This window comes from Vidua macroura, chromosome 2 (genome assembly GCF_024509145.1).
Source record: "Vidua macroura isolate BioBank_ID:100142 chromosome 2, ASM2450914v1, whole genome shotgun sequence".
Taxonomy (NCBI): Eukaryota; Metazoa; Chordata; class Aves; order Passeriformes; family Viduidae; genus Vidua; species Vidua macroura.
This window is the reverse complement of record NC_071572.1, coordinates 95,929,730-95,943,359: the sequence shown is the minus strand read 5'-3', so window position 1 is coordinate 95,943,359 and position 13,630 is coordinate 95,929,730. Positions and strand designations below refer to the sequence as shown.

Genomic DNA, 13,630 nt, shown 5'->3' with positions numbered 1-13,630 from the left:
AGTAACATCTCTTCATTTATAGAAATCCCCACGGTACCATCTTCTCTTCATTTACAGAGGGCACTCTTGTAATGAGAATCTCATGATAAAATGCTCTTCTTCACTGAAAAGCTCTCACAGCTTGACGATGCAGTTGTCACCATGGAGATTTCACTCCAACAGCAAAGAATGAATTTGGTGCCGTTTCACTTCTGGAATGTGTAGCAGATACTTCCCAATGGTTTCAGCTACGCCACCACCTGAGGAGAGAGCTTGGATCAGAAGCTGAGAGAGGAAGTGTATATACACTGATGATAAATTAAATTTTTTGTAGGTGACTGGCTCTCCAGAAATGGCATGTGTGTAATGACAGATAAATGTGAAAGGGTATGAATAAAAGCCTCAGAGCCTGAGCCAAAAGGAAGAGAAATAGACTTACCTTAACCTTGAAGGAAATATTCAAATGTGATGGTCTGTGAATTCCAGCTGAGGTATAATTCCTTTTCCTCAGAAAGAAGGGAGGGCCTGAGGTTCCTTGAGGAAAGGGAAGAAAAAAAAAGAGACTTGCTACCAAATGCATTTAGAAAGAACAGGTATTTTTCCTTCCCCTTCTCCAAAGACCTTATTGATATGCTTGGATTTCTCATTTCACAGAAATTACCTGAAAAGGAGTATGGAATGATTAATTTCTGAATTTCATGAAGCTGTGAAATCTTTCTGTGCGGGTAACAGTTGATTGTTTTACTGGCCTGTCTTCTGAGGGGAGCTCTACACAATAAATAAGCAGTATGGTACAAAACTGAACAAAGCACTGGGAAAGCTAATATGAGCTGCTGGGAGATAAATGGAGTAATACAGGAGGTCTCTTCTGATACTGCATTTCTGCAAGGTTTAGGAAGTGATTTTCCCCCTCTACTCCGCTGTCCTGAGGCCTGCAGGGGAGTGCCACAAAAATGATCAGAGGGCTGGAGCACTTACCATATGAAGAAAGACCAAGAGAGTGGGGGTTGTTGAGCATGGAGAAGGGAAAGCGCTGGGCAAACCTTATAGAACCTTTGAAAACATAAAGGAGGCCTGCAAGAAATCTGGGGACAAACTTCGTAGCAGGGCCTGTTGCAATAGGACATAGGGTTTTAAATGGTTTGAAATATTTTTTTAAACTAAAAGAGCGTAGGTTTAGATTAGCTGTTAGAAAGAAATTCTTTACTGTGAGGGTGGTGAGGCACTGGCACAGGTTGCCCAGAGAAGTTATGGATGCCCCATCACCCCTGGAGATGTCAAAGACCAGTGGCAGTGCTCTAAGCAGCTGATCTAGTGGAAGATGTCCCTACTCAAGGAGTTGGACTAGAGGAACTTCAAGGTCCTTTGGAACCCAAACTGTTTAGTGATTTTATTATTTATAAGCTCTCAGGAATATTCATAGCTATCATGAGACTTGTTACTGACTCCCAGGATAGATGTCAGCGAGATAAATTCAGTATCTGAGATATTCCTCTAGGAAGCAATAGATAAAGAGTGGGTAAGTACTGCAAAGCTAGTGGTTAGTGGAAAATGCAGTTTGGTGAAGGAGAAAAATGAAGGGAGAATACCACTAAAGATCAAATTGAATATTATTTTTTTTTAACTTGAAAAATCAGCCAGAGGCAAAATAAAAAAAAGAAAAATAGTAGTAGAGAGGTATAGTGAGCTCCTTTGACATGAATAACTGAAGAGATCTGCCTAAGAATTAAACATTGAGTCTGAGTGAGCCAAAAGTAGCAGGAAAATGAAAACAAGCTCTGTAATAAAACTCATAAAACTTGACACAAAATTAATGAGTCAGAGTCCTAAAATCATGAGTCATTTAAACACTGAGGTTTTTCCAAGGATAAAACATTTTTTTAGTGTCTTTTTTCGCTATCAGAGAAATGGTAATCAAGCTCAACATGAGATTGTTTAAGGTTCAAAAAGGCTACTTTAAAACAGATTTCAAACTTCCCATCTGCTGATCATGGGGTGAAGTCTGGAAGGCAATTGCCACTGACTCTCTGCCTGCCCCCTCCTTTGGACTGTACCTTTCTCACCAGCCTCAATTACCTCTCTGTCACCCTCTGTGTGTGCTCCTGGCTGGTAGCCCATGTCTCCTTCTTCCTTAATGCTTCATATTTTCCTTTTGCCAAGTTTCACTTCTCTCTTGCTTTTCATAAAACCCTATACCCACTTATCACTTGAGTTCTCCTTAGGGCCTTCTGCATCTTTATTGCTTTAACCACCTCATTTCTTTGTCATCACTTTTCTTTCCAGCTCTCCAACAGCCATGATGCCTGAGGACATGCCAGCTTGTCTCATTCCTCATCCAAAACAGCTTTCAGTTTTAAGTCAAATTAAGTTGTTATTGAAAGAAGAGAAACACACCCTCCTTCTTTTCTATCCAAGAACCCAGCACTATGGAAATTGTAACAAAGAAGTGAGACAGCAATCATGGTGGTTGTGCTGTAATGTGCTGGTGCTATGAAATGTTCCTGAATGCAGTGGAAAAATAAGTTTTCTGAATATTTTTTTATTCAAAAATATCAGTGTTTCTGAATTAACTTGGTGTGTGGTCAACTTTAAAAGAATAGAAAATAATTCAATTTGCTGTGACTGATATACACAAAGAATTTAGTTCTGGGGTTTTTTTTTGTGGATGTGTTTTAAAATGGGAATTTTAAAAGTCCCTGAATACAGTCAGAGTACAGCAGTTATAAAAGAGGATTGCATCTGTAACTTTCATTTCATGCTTTTACTGAAAGGATTGATCCAATCACTCTCTCCATCCCTCTCTCCCTCCTTGATTCCCTCCCTCTTCTTTCTCTCCCTTTTCCTCTTTTTCCCCTGTGTTCTCCTTTCCCTCTCTCCCTCTGCAGCTCCTCCAAACCACTTCTGACTGCTCTTTCTTACTTGTGGTGAGAGAATATAACCAGGTATTGGCTCTACATTGGCTCTTCTTGGGCCATGTGCCTTCCACAATGTGAAGCAGAATTTCTAATGTCTTTTGTATATATAAGAAGGAGGATCTCCACAAGAAGGAGACCATCTCCAAAGAGGTGAACTTCAGTGCTTCAGGCCAATCAAAGGAAAAGTCCCCATAGTAGTTAGGAGATTTCTCTTGGTTCCAAATGCTTGCCTGTTTAAACAAAGAAGGAAAAGTGAAGATAATTTTTCAAAATGCCTGTGGTATGTAGTGTATATGCTGCAGAGCCAGTCCTTAGGCTGGGCTGGAAGACAGATTTGCTGCTCTTGCTCCCTGTTCTTCTTCTGAGACAGCTCTGCTGATAAGCTTTGTGCTTCTGTGGGAGCTGTGGGTGCCTGGCCCATCCAGGCCCTCCCTGGTCCCTTCTGGGGACAGAGCTGTTGTGCTGCTTTGACTAGAGGGTTGAAGCGCAGTAGCAGCTACTGAGGTACAAAATAATGTGGCGGTCTTCCTAGGTAGACACCTGTGTTTCCCACTGGAAGGGCATGTGGGTGTCTTGAGTTGTTTACTAGGGCAATGATGATTTGTGTGGAATCCAGGCTTCACTGTTTACAACTTACTTAGGGGACTTCAGGCTTGACGAAATCTTCTACCTCCTCTGTTTTTTTGTGGTTGTGGCCAGGTCATCGAGTTTCATTTATTTGGCTTGCCTATAACCAAAGCCTGTACTAGTGATCAATTTGTTTTTCTCACCATCAATCCAAGCACTCCCTGGCCTTTGCTATTTATTCATTCCCTTACAAAGTTTAAGAGAGACACCATTAATGTTAAATGACATCTCCTTATCAGAAAGGTTTTTGTTAAAAAGAGTCACTGAGTATTTCGTACCACTTGTGTGGCAGACAATATTTTTTCATTTTCTCTTTGTTTAAGGTGCATGTTTGACTGCTCCTGCATTGACTTTGTTTTTCTCCTTGTGAGAAATAAAACTTTATTTGTGAAAAGGAAGATGGATTCTGTGCCTTGAAAACAACAGAAAAGTCCAAGGGACTTTTTTTTTTAATTTTAAAAGTCCGAGGGACTTTTAAATTTGCTAATTTAAAAAATTACTAATTTTAAAGCTGATCACATGCAACAGACCACACTGACCTCTAAAACACTTGTATGGTCCAGTTTAGGGGATAAAAATTCTTGATCTTCTAAACTCTAACTTTTTAGGAGCTGTGTTCTCCAAAAGTGAAAATGGGTAATAAAAAGCAGGTCCTCTTGCTTAGCTGATGACTGGGTGTGAATAGAAAGTGTTTGCAGATTTCTCTCCAAAAAAGCCTGGAAGAGGGATGCTGTCTATGTGTCAGATGCCTTTTAATTTAACTGCTGAGGAGTGTGAACTTGCAGAGAGGGGCAAGGATGCTGAGACAGAAGGGATGGAAAATGTAGACAGTGAAGGACATCTCAGGGCTTCCAATAGCAGTATAAAAAGGTACTGGAAACCTTAGGAGAAGTTACTCTGGAAGAAGATGGATCTGAAAGGAAGTTGTGATCTTGCTATAACCTTTCTAAGAGCTAGAATTATAATTCCAAAATTATTAAAATTTCAGGAGGCAAAAAAGCTGTAATTTTACATACAGAATATGAAACTGAGGGCAAGGAGAAGAGAGGCAAGCATAATAACACTTTAAATTATAAGTGTAAAGTTTAATAAAACCCAAAGATATTTAAGCACAAATTATTTTTTGTGTGTTAATCCTATTTTCTTTCTTATTTGCATTTAAATTGCACTGACTGATCCTGAGATGCTTTAAAAATAGGTATAGTTGAGCCTGGTTAAGTGCTGCTACCTGAATTTTAATGTCTTGTTTAGGCTTGAAAGAAAGCCTTTTAACTGGGCAGAGCTGAGCATTTTTGGGTTTTATTAAATCCTTTTTTTTTTATTATTTTTTTTTTGGTCTCAAATGTAATTTGTATTCATGTTTGTTGTCAAAATAGTTCAACTTTGTCTAGAATTGCTTATTGCTGATTTGATTCTAATATTCTGCTTGGTATAAAGACAAATGTAAAAGACATCACTCCCTAGAAGTGTGTCAAACTTGGGAAGCAAAAAGGAAATCAGGGGATTTTTAATGTTATTCTGCAAATTAGTAGTTTTGTACAAGCAGTGGGAGAGGTGGCAATTTCAAAGGAACTTGACTGAAGAGCTGTTTGAAGTTCAGTGGGAGTATGGGGTGGGAAGATAGGCAGGATATGTCTTGTGGACAAAAAAGAAAGATGGGAAGCAAATGAGTTTATTTAAACGTTGCTGGGGCTGATACACTAATAGAACATAAACTGAGTAGGAACATGGTAAAAAGCTCTACCAAATATTTACATTTTTGATGTTGATGTTCAGGTAGCGTGTAGTGTTAAGGTGACAATGGTTGGAAAAATAGGGTTGTGGTGGATCTGAATTGAAAAGTAAATGGATTGCTTAAGGAAAAGATAATTTAGGAAGAACCTTTGTCCTTTTTTTTTTTTTTTTGTATTTATTTCATCTAGTTGTTGTTCTCTCAGTTTCCTGGTTTTTTTTTTTTTCCTATTTGCTAATGTTCTACCTTTAAAATTGTTTTAATTATGAATAGTAGTCTACAAGCAAGTCACGACATGTACCTCTAATTTTCCACTTCATGACATTTCTGCTGATGCTCATAACTGTTGTGGATGTCAAAGCCTTCAGGCATATTTCTGGGAATGATGGTGTGAATTTTATAACCCCTAGACACTTGTTACTTCAGATTGATGGGATACTTTTTATGCCAAAATCTGGCAAAGTCTCATTAGGTAATTCTTTCACTTGTGTTTTTGTAGATTTTGAAAGCTTTTTCTGAGGGGGCTTGTTTAGATGAGCTGGACTGTTCTCAATTGTATTGTCAATTTTTAGAGGCTTTTGATGTGTTGCTTTGCTGACTGTAGACTTGAAACTCTCTTTGTGAAATTAGCCTGTTCAAACATCAATGCACTATTTAATTACAAAACTTGATATAACAATATTTAAGCAAGCCTACTCTTATAGAATTTTCTTGTAAATGTGAAGTGAGAACAGATTTTATTAAGTATCTTTGTGTTTTTTTTAAAGATGGATAGATATCTAATTTGTTTTTAAAATTTGTCAAAGCTGTATCAGTAAGTCCGAAGTCAGTTTTTGGTAAAAGTCACTGATTCTTTGTTTAATATGATTGGAAAGATTGAATTGTTAAGCAGTGCCTTGTAAAATAACTAAAAGCTGTTGTAAGGAAATTGTAGAATAGAATGATTTAGGTTGGAAGGAACTTAAAGCTCACCTAGTTGCAACATCCCTGCCATGAGCAGGGACATCTTCAAATAAATCAGGTTGCTCAGAGTAGCATCCAACTCTTGACTTAGAGTGTTTCCAGGGATGGAGCATCTACCACCTCTCTGGGCTACCTGTTCCAGTGTTTCACTATCCTTACTGTAAAAAAACTTACTCCTTATATCCACCCTCTTTTAATTTAAAACCATTACTCCTTGTCCTTTTGCAACAAGCCCTACTAAAAAGCCTGCTCCCCACCTGTCTTCCAAGCCTCCTTTAGATGCTGAAAGGCTGAAATAAAGTCTCTAAAATCTCCTGTAGGGACATAAAAGCACACCAGTGTGATACTGACTGTTCATATGGAAGTAGAAAGAGCTTATCCTTTTACTCAGTATTAGAAGAATTATTCCCAGCTCTTCTGACTTGACTGTTCAGCTTGGTGCCTTCAAAGAGAACTTCACATTGACTCTGGCATAGAGGGAGACTTTGTGAAGGAGGCTTAGTTCACCTATGTGAGTTTGAGAGAGAGATTTTGCTGAAATAACTCCCATTTCATTCTGCATACAAAGCTGTAACCTTATTTCATTGCAGCCAAATGATGGAGATGTGAACTGAAAGGCAAATTAATTACCCACTAACTACTGAATGGTACCTTGTGCACAAACAGAAGGCATTTACCTCATACCACAGATGCGTCATGTAATAAATCTGACAGTTACGGCTTTTTGTCTTATCTTTCCCTGCAGTGTCCATAAAAGTGTTTCTCACTTGTAACAGATGGTCAGAGCACAGCTTTGAAATTTATCTGGAGATGAAGCCCTGTTGATTCCATTAAAAGTGAAGAATTTTCATGCAGATGGAGACAAAGAGGGATTTATTGTTACAATTCTGATGGTGAGGTATTTCATACAATGCCTTCCTTTCCTTTTTGTTTGCAGGTGATGTGCCTTCAGGATTTTTTTGGTGATGATGACATTTTTATTGCATGTGGACCAGAAAAGTTCCGTTACCAGGATGATTTCTTGCTGGATGAAAGCGGTAAGATGTATTTTTTAAATGTTTGCAATGAGAGTAAAGGGCAGATTTCTGTATCATGCTAATTAAACTAAAGCAGTATCACCTGGATTGATTTCAGAAATAGAATAAAAATTTTAATTCAAAATACTGAAAATAAGAGAATTGAAAGAAACAATGAAGCTGTCTGCCTATTGCAGCATAAAACTTGATTTCTGCCTGAATTTCACATATTGTATGAAAAGTCGTGTTTGGTGGAATTCCTTTTGTGTTTTGGCTTTGAATTTATTCTGTTTCTTTATCACAATTTCTCGGGCTTCCAGTATCTACCACTGAGATTTAGTTAATGATTCACAAGTAATGTGATAAAGAAAGAAAGATGCAATTCTAAATGGAAGATAAATGTAATTAGCAAATGCAGACAAAGTCATCTGAGAAAATTTAATGAGTTCTCTGTTTTTCAGAGTCTGACTAATACAATAATGAAATCAATGTATGTAACCCTCTAAGGAAAATACATGTTTTATTTTCAGATACTTTTATTGTTACAAAAAATATTCCTGACTTGGGAATCACAGTTTTAAGGAAAAAGAAGAAAAAACTAACTACAGGCTTTGTGCATTCAAACAAACAAAGCTGCCAACAACATTGAATTTATTTTTGTGCAGAGCAAGACACAGCAAAAGTTTTATTGCTCCTACACACTTTCTCCGTCCGTGGTATCTTTGTAATCCATTGGTATCAAAATCTCTAATATTGTTTTAAACTATCAAAGGTCTGAAAGAACACTTGGCTAAAGAATCAGTCAGAGAAGATTTTGTTGCAGCAGTAACCACTTTAGTCATTATGTGTGTATCTGTTTAGCATCACCACTTCATCATGGTTTTTGATGCAATTATGCTCTCACATGTCAAGATGGTGTAATTGTATTTTTCTGACCTGTGAAGCTGGAGGGCCTCTTGGTCTTCCCAGATCCCGACAAATGCTCTGTTAGCCTGTGTAGGAGCAGAAGGCGGCAACTTGTGCAGACCTGACTCTCTGAGTTGAAGGATGATTCTGAAAAAGGAGATGTCTTCTGGGCACAGGAATGACCTTTTATGTCAGGCACAGACAGAAGCAAGAACATCTTCTGTGTTCCTCTAGAGGACTTTATAATATGGAAATAAAAATCAAAATAAAGCACCGATCTGCACTTTGCAGTAATGAAATCGCTGTAGTTGACTCTAAGGCAAAATGTACCAATGGTGGAAAAAGTAGCTTTAGCCATTTTTAGAATTAGGAATTAGGAAAGTGAGGGGGACATTTGACCAGCAAAGGAGTTTACCAGGTGGCTTTGTGCTGAGAATGGAGGTCCTTGCCTTCAAGGAGAGGACACCCAGATAGTTGACTGTGTAGTCTGGATTAATTTGTTTCATCTGAAGGATGACACTGGTGGCTCCTCACAGTGAACCCTGTGGCAGTTTTTGCAAGGATGCAAGAAATGCTGACAACAGATTGGTCTAAGTCCCTTTTAGAAGTATGTAGCTGGTTTTTGGAGGTCTAATGCCAAAGTACTGACATAGCCTGACTCTGCTTAGTCTTTGTTTGTCTGATGTATCAGCATCTCTTTGAGTAAGTAATATCTTTGTCTGAAACTTTGGTGCTTAAAACCATTTTGTACTGATCTTAAAAAAATCCTTAAAATCTGTGCTGAAAACACAACTTTAGCTATTTGTTGTAGTGTTTGCTTTTCTATCAGGTAAAGATGCAATGAGCATTGACTGTTTTTTTTTGACTGCTGGAATGAAGAAAGGGGAGAAAACCAAATTTCAGACTATGTGTCTTATTTCTTTGAGAAGTGTACATCAACTTTCCTGTCTCTTTTTCGGGAGTTTGATATCAGGGAACTTGTTTAGGTTGCTTTCCAGTAGTTGCTGATGTACCAGCTGATCTGCATCTAGTCAGCATTCTCTAAGCAGGAGCAAGAGTTGGAGAGAAAATAATGTTTTAAAAAGGAGCTTTTAACTTGTTTTGCTTGGCAAATGAAGTTGTATGATCACAGTGCGTGTCTGTGCATTCCTCAGAGTTAATCTAAGAATACTAGAAGTATTAGGAAGTGCTGTCCAACTGTGCAAGGCTTGTAAAGCCTGTCTCTGCTTCCCTGAAAAGCATTTTGAAGCAACACTCTGCTGGTTTGTCACTACATCCCTCCAGGATCCTCCAGGTTCATCCAGATGATGAGAGTAACAGTTAAGGTCTTGCAGCAGAAGGACTAAAGAAAAGCAAAATTGGAAGATGGGGGAAAAAAGTAGATAGAAGAAATATATAAATAATCAGGGTTCTGAGCTTTGGTAATTACTTTTGAGGGAGGAAGAGGAATGCCATTGTTTTGTAACCTGGGTTCAGAACTCCTGATACTAGAGGTGAGCAGGAGGCAAAGTTGGGAAGCCAGTCACCTGTACTGGGATCCATTGTAGCTAACACTAGGTAGCTGCATGTAGGTAATTGCCTGGGACTGAGCCATTCCCAGTAGATATCTTTCCCAGTAAAGAAACCAGACTTACTGACAAAGTAGATGATAGATATTTGGTTGACTCAGTTGAAAATGGATTTTTTTAACTGTTCGTATGAATTATGCTCCAGAAATGTCTGGTTTGCTTCTCTAAAGGTATCTATATGCCTGATGTAGCTGTTCTCGTCTACACTTTATGTTTTAAAGTTGCTTAAAAAGCTTTTAGGATGAGATTAATTCCACCCTATCAGAAAGGCAAAATCTAAAATCCCATCAGTTACCATTATTTCTAGTCATCTTTGTTTCTCTTGCTCCCATGTCTTGCTCTTGCCTTTGGATAGCAGAGTCTAAAAGCCATAGAATCAGAAATTTAGGAAAACCAGTCTAGAAGTCAGTGAATCAATCTCCCCATCTAAGTGTGGGATGAACATTCCACATTTAATTGGATAACATTTCACATTTACTTGGCTAACAAGCCCCTCTAAAGCCTGTGATGAAGAAGAATCTGTATCCTACCAAGACATTCTGTGCCAGTGGTAAACTCTTCTTACTGTTTTTCAGCTATCTTCCCCAGGTTCCCTTGCTATAAATGAAATCCATTACTACATTTCTTATCTACATGGGAAACAGATGATTCCTTTTTCTTTGAAAAAAATCTGTGGGCTCATAAATTTTCTTTTCTTTAGGCTGAACAATTAGGTCAGCTTTACTTTGACTTCAGGCTTAAAACTGCACTTGAATTGAGGGTATGTGTTCCTTCTTTATATCATCTCCTTCTCTGTTTTATGTCTTTTAGGAAGAGGCATTGCATATCCCCTTGGCAATCAGCTAAGAAAAGTCAGTTAATTAGGGATCCATCAAAGAGAAAAAAACAAGCAGTCCTCTCTATACATTGCAGTTTCTTCCCTGCCTGGATGTACAGATGATTTTCATGCTAAACACACTGTTTGTTGCATGAAATGCAGAAACAATAGGCACCATACCCAGCATAATTCCTAGCAATCATCTCCATATCTGAGATGATCAACAGATAAGATAGCCACACACAATTTCATCATAAGAGCTGCTGATGGGACATAAGGATGCATGTGAATGACCATAAAATTAAGAATTAAATGCTCCTTGTTTGTCAAGTGTCAGTAGTGATGCTATTTTCATAAAAAGTTTTTATGGAGTATGTAAGCACAAAATCATTACATGAATGAAGCACACATTACAGCAGCTTGTAAGAAGAAAAAGTTCCTCAGCGTAGAGTATGTCAGTGAGTGCTTCAGGCATTGTTAGCTTTCAGTTTTGGAAAGTCTCCCAGAAATCCCAGGTTTTCTTTAGCTGACGCTTGTTCAGTTTTAAAAGAGGTCAGGAGATGCCTTTCAATAGCCCTTAGCTGTGTGTTGGCAAAGATTAAGGTTTAAGGGCCACTCTCACAAAAATATTTGCAATCAGCTATTATTTAGGCACCTAAGTAGGATTTGCAATGTGAGTAACTCATGAGATTTGCCCTAATTCAGAACATCTCCTTTGCTTATACGGATATTTCTTTCTCAGCACTGTAAAATAAGAGAGCTTTGAGCGTGGCAGTATCGGAATTAATTTTTTTTAAATTAAATTATTTTTTATGTTCTGTTAATGTTTTCTGAGTTCTTTGCAACCTTCAGAGTTGCACAAAGAGGTTATGGCAGACTTCATCATGTACTGAGGTGCATCATGTACAAAAGCTGCAGTCTCAGCTGACCAAAGCCAGTGTCTCTGCCTCCAAGCAGAGTGTAACCAATACAGAATGTCTGGATGTGAAAACAAGTGCAGATTGCTTGTCAAAAGCACATATTACTGTTATGGAAACAATGAGGAGAATGACTCTGTTTTTGGGGAAAATTAGGACTGGAACTTTGAAACCTAATTTCACTTTGACTTTGCTGGCCTGTGTTAGTCCTCAGCTCAGCATCTCTGGGCCAGCAGTGTTACTGCTTCATCTTGCCAGCAGCAGACAACTTGCCAGGAAAATCTGAGTCCTGTGGTGTCCGCACACACGTGCGTGTGTGCATGGAGGCGTGCACACGCATCTGATCCAGGAACTGTGGTTGAGGTCAGGGGTATCCTGTTTATCCCTGTTAATAGCTGTCATGTTTCTGCAACCTTCATTAATCTGTCCTTCCTAAAAGAGGCAGGAAGGGGAAATCAGTTATAGTCCTCATCTACCCTGATTTATAGGACAGAGACTGATGTGTTAAGCAGCTTTTGGCTGGATTAGGAGTGGAGAGCATGCTGGCTGACTTATTCTGCCCTCATCAAAAACTCGTGCTTTGGCAATTGGAAAGTAATGGTGGGTTCTGGGGACTTCGAGATACAAGTTTGCTTTCAACAGAGGCATAAATATAAAGTGTTCCACTGCAGTGTGATATTTTCAAATGTCAACAACTGCTGGGCCTTGGAAACAGATATTCTGTGTATGAGGAAGAAACAAACTAAGGCAGGAGAGGCCAGACTCTGGATGTACCGCTTAGACTAATGGTTCAGAAAGGCAAGACGGAAACAAGCTGTTTTTCCAATGGCTTTACATCCAATGCCCCCTTTATCTTCCTACTACAGGACCTCCATTTTCATCTCCACCCTCTCTTAGTGCTGTAGGCAGTTGCACAGTACCCTCAGCTCCCTCCCATTTGGCACATCAGTACTTGTCCTCATTCCCTTCCTCACAATAAGTATATTGACAGGGTCTCTCTTACATCCAGTAGAGGGACATTCCACAACTTACCCCAAAACTCCTCACTGAGACCACCTGTGTCCAGCTGTGCTGAAATACCTCCCTCCCTAGGCCTGTGCATCCAGCTCAGCCCTGGCTGCCTGGAAGTACTTGGCTGTATGGCAGCATGTGAGTGACTCACTTGTTTCTGTTGTGTTAAACTCTTAAAAGGAGGATGCTGATCCTCAGTGAGATACTCAGAACAGGCTGTTAGCGTGATCGTCAGGTGGCTGTTAATATAATATCATGTGGCGTTCATTAAATAAAATCTGTAGTAACGCTTGAGTCAAATGAGCTGCTCACATGAAAAATGCATTCACAGAACTTCAGGTTTATTCTATGCAGCATTTCTCTTTTAATATATGCCTTTTTTATAGGTACGTTCTTGATTACAAAAGCCCACTTCTTTATCTGTTGTTTGCAAATTTGCTTTCAATATTCTTCACTGTGTCTCACAGGTGTACTTATTTGAGACATTGCTTCTCACCTTTCTGCCTAAGCATCTCTAGCAGAGAAAGTTTGGCCACTTAAATCATAACATCTTTGCTTCCCCCCACCAGCTGGCAGATTTATAGACATTGAGTAAGGGATGTTAGAGCTTTCAATAAGATGGCATACGTGCTTTCGAGTCCAGATTTACACTGAAATGCATGTCCCTTTTCCCAACTCCTCACCATGCATGTGTATTTGCATAGTTATCACTTTTCATCCATGTTGCAGTGAAGAAGCTGCCTTGAGAAGTTGTATGGATAGCTAGGGAAAATTGTGGTCACTTACAGCTTGCAAAACAGCCATTGAAACTGGCCAAACAGTAAAACTGCAGTTAATGCTAATTCATTCTGCTCATTGAACCAAATGTTCTTCAATATGTTTTCTGCAGTATTTGCTTCCCCAGGTGTCTGTTAAAAATAGCATGAATGAAATGCTATCCAATAAACTAGAACTGGTGGAAATTCCTGTTTCATTTGCATAATGAGGTTTGAGTGTGCACATTCCTTCAACCTTTTTCAGCAGTAAAGCTGATTTTGGATATAAAAGTGCTAAAAATTTGTGCCCAAAAATACCAAGGATTTCCTCAATAATATTTACATAGTAATAAATGGTATTTATGTTGGGAATTTACAAAACTTCAGCTTATTTTTAAAAAAAGAGAAATTGTTACTAAGCATA

The 13,630-nt window shown here is 38.7% G+C and overlaps 1 protein-coding gene across 3 annotated transcripts in view; it reads left to right on the top strand.

Moving 5' to 3' along the window:
* The window catches only part of DCLK1 (doublecortin like kinase 1), a 237,517-nt gene that overhangs the window by 107,584 nt on the left and 116,303 nt on the right, over nt 1-13,630 (top strand). For all 3 annotated transcript variants that reach the window (XM_053970076.1, XM_053970077.1, XM_053970079.1), the window contains exon 4: nt 7,154-7,253. In XM_053970076.1, the coding sequence (XP_053826051.1) occupies nt 7,154-7,253 (100 nt within the window). The remainder of the gene's footprint in view (nt 1-7,153; nt 7,254-13,630) is intronic.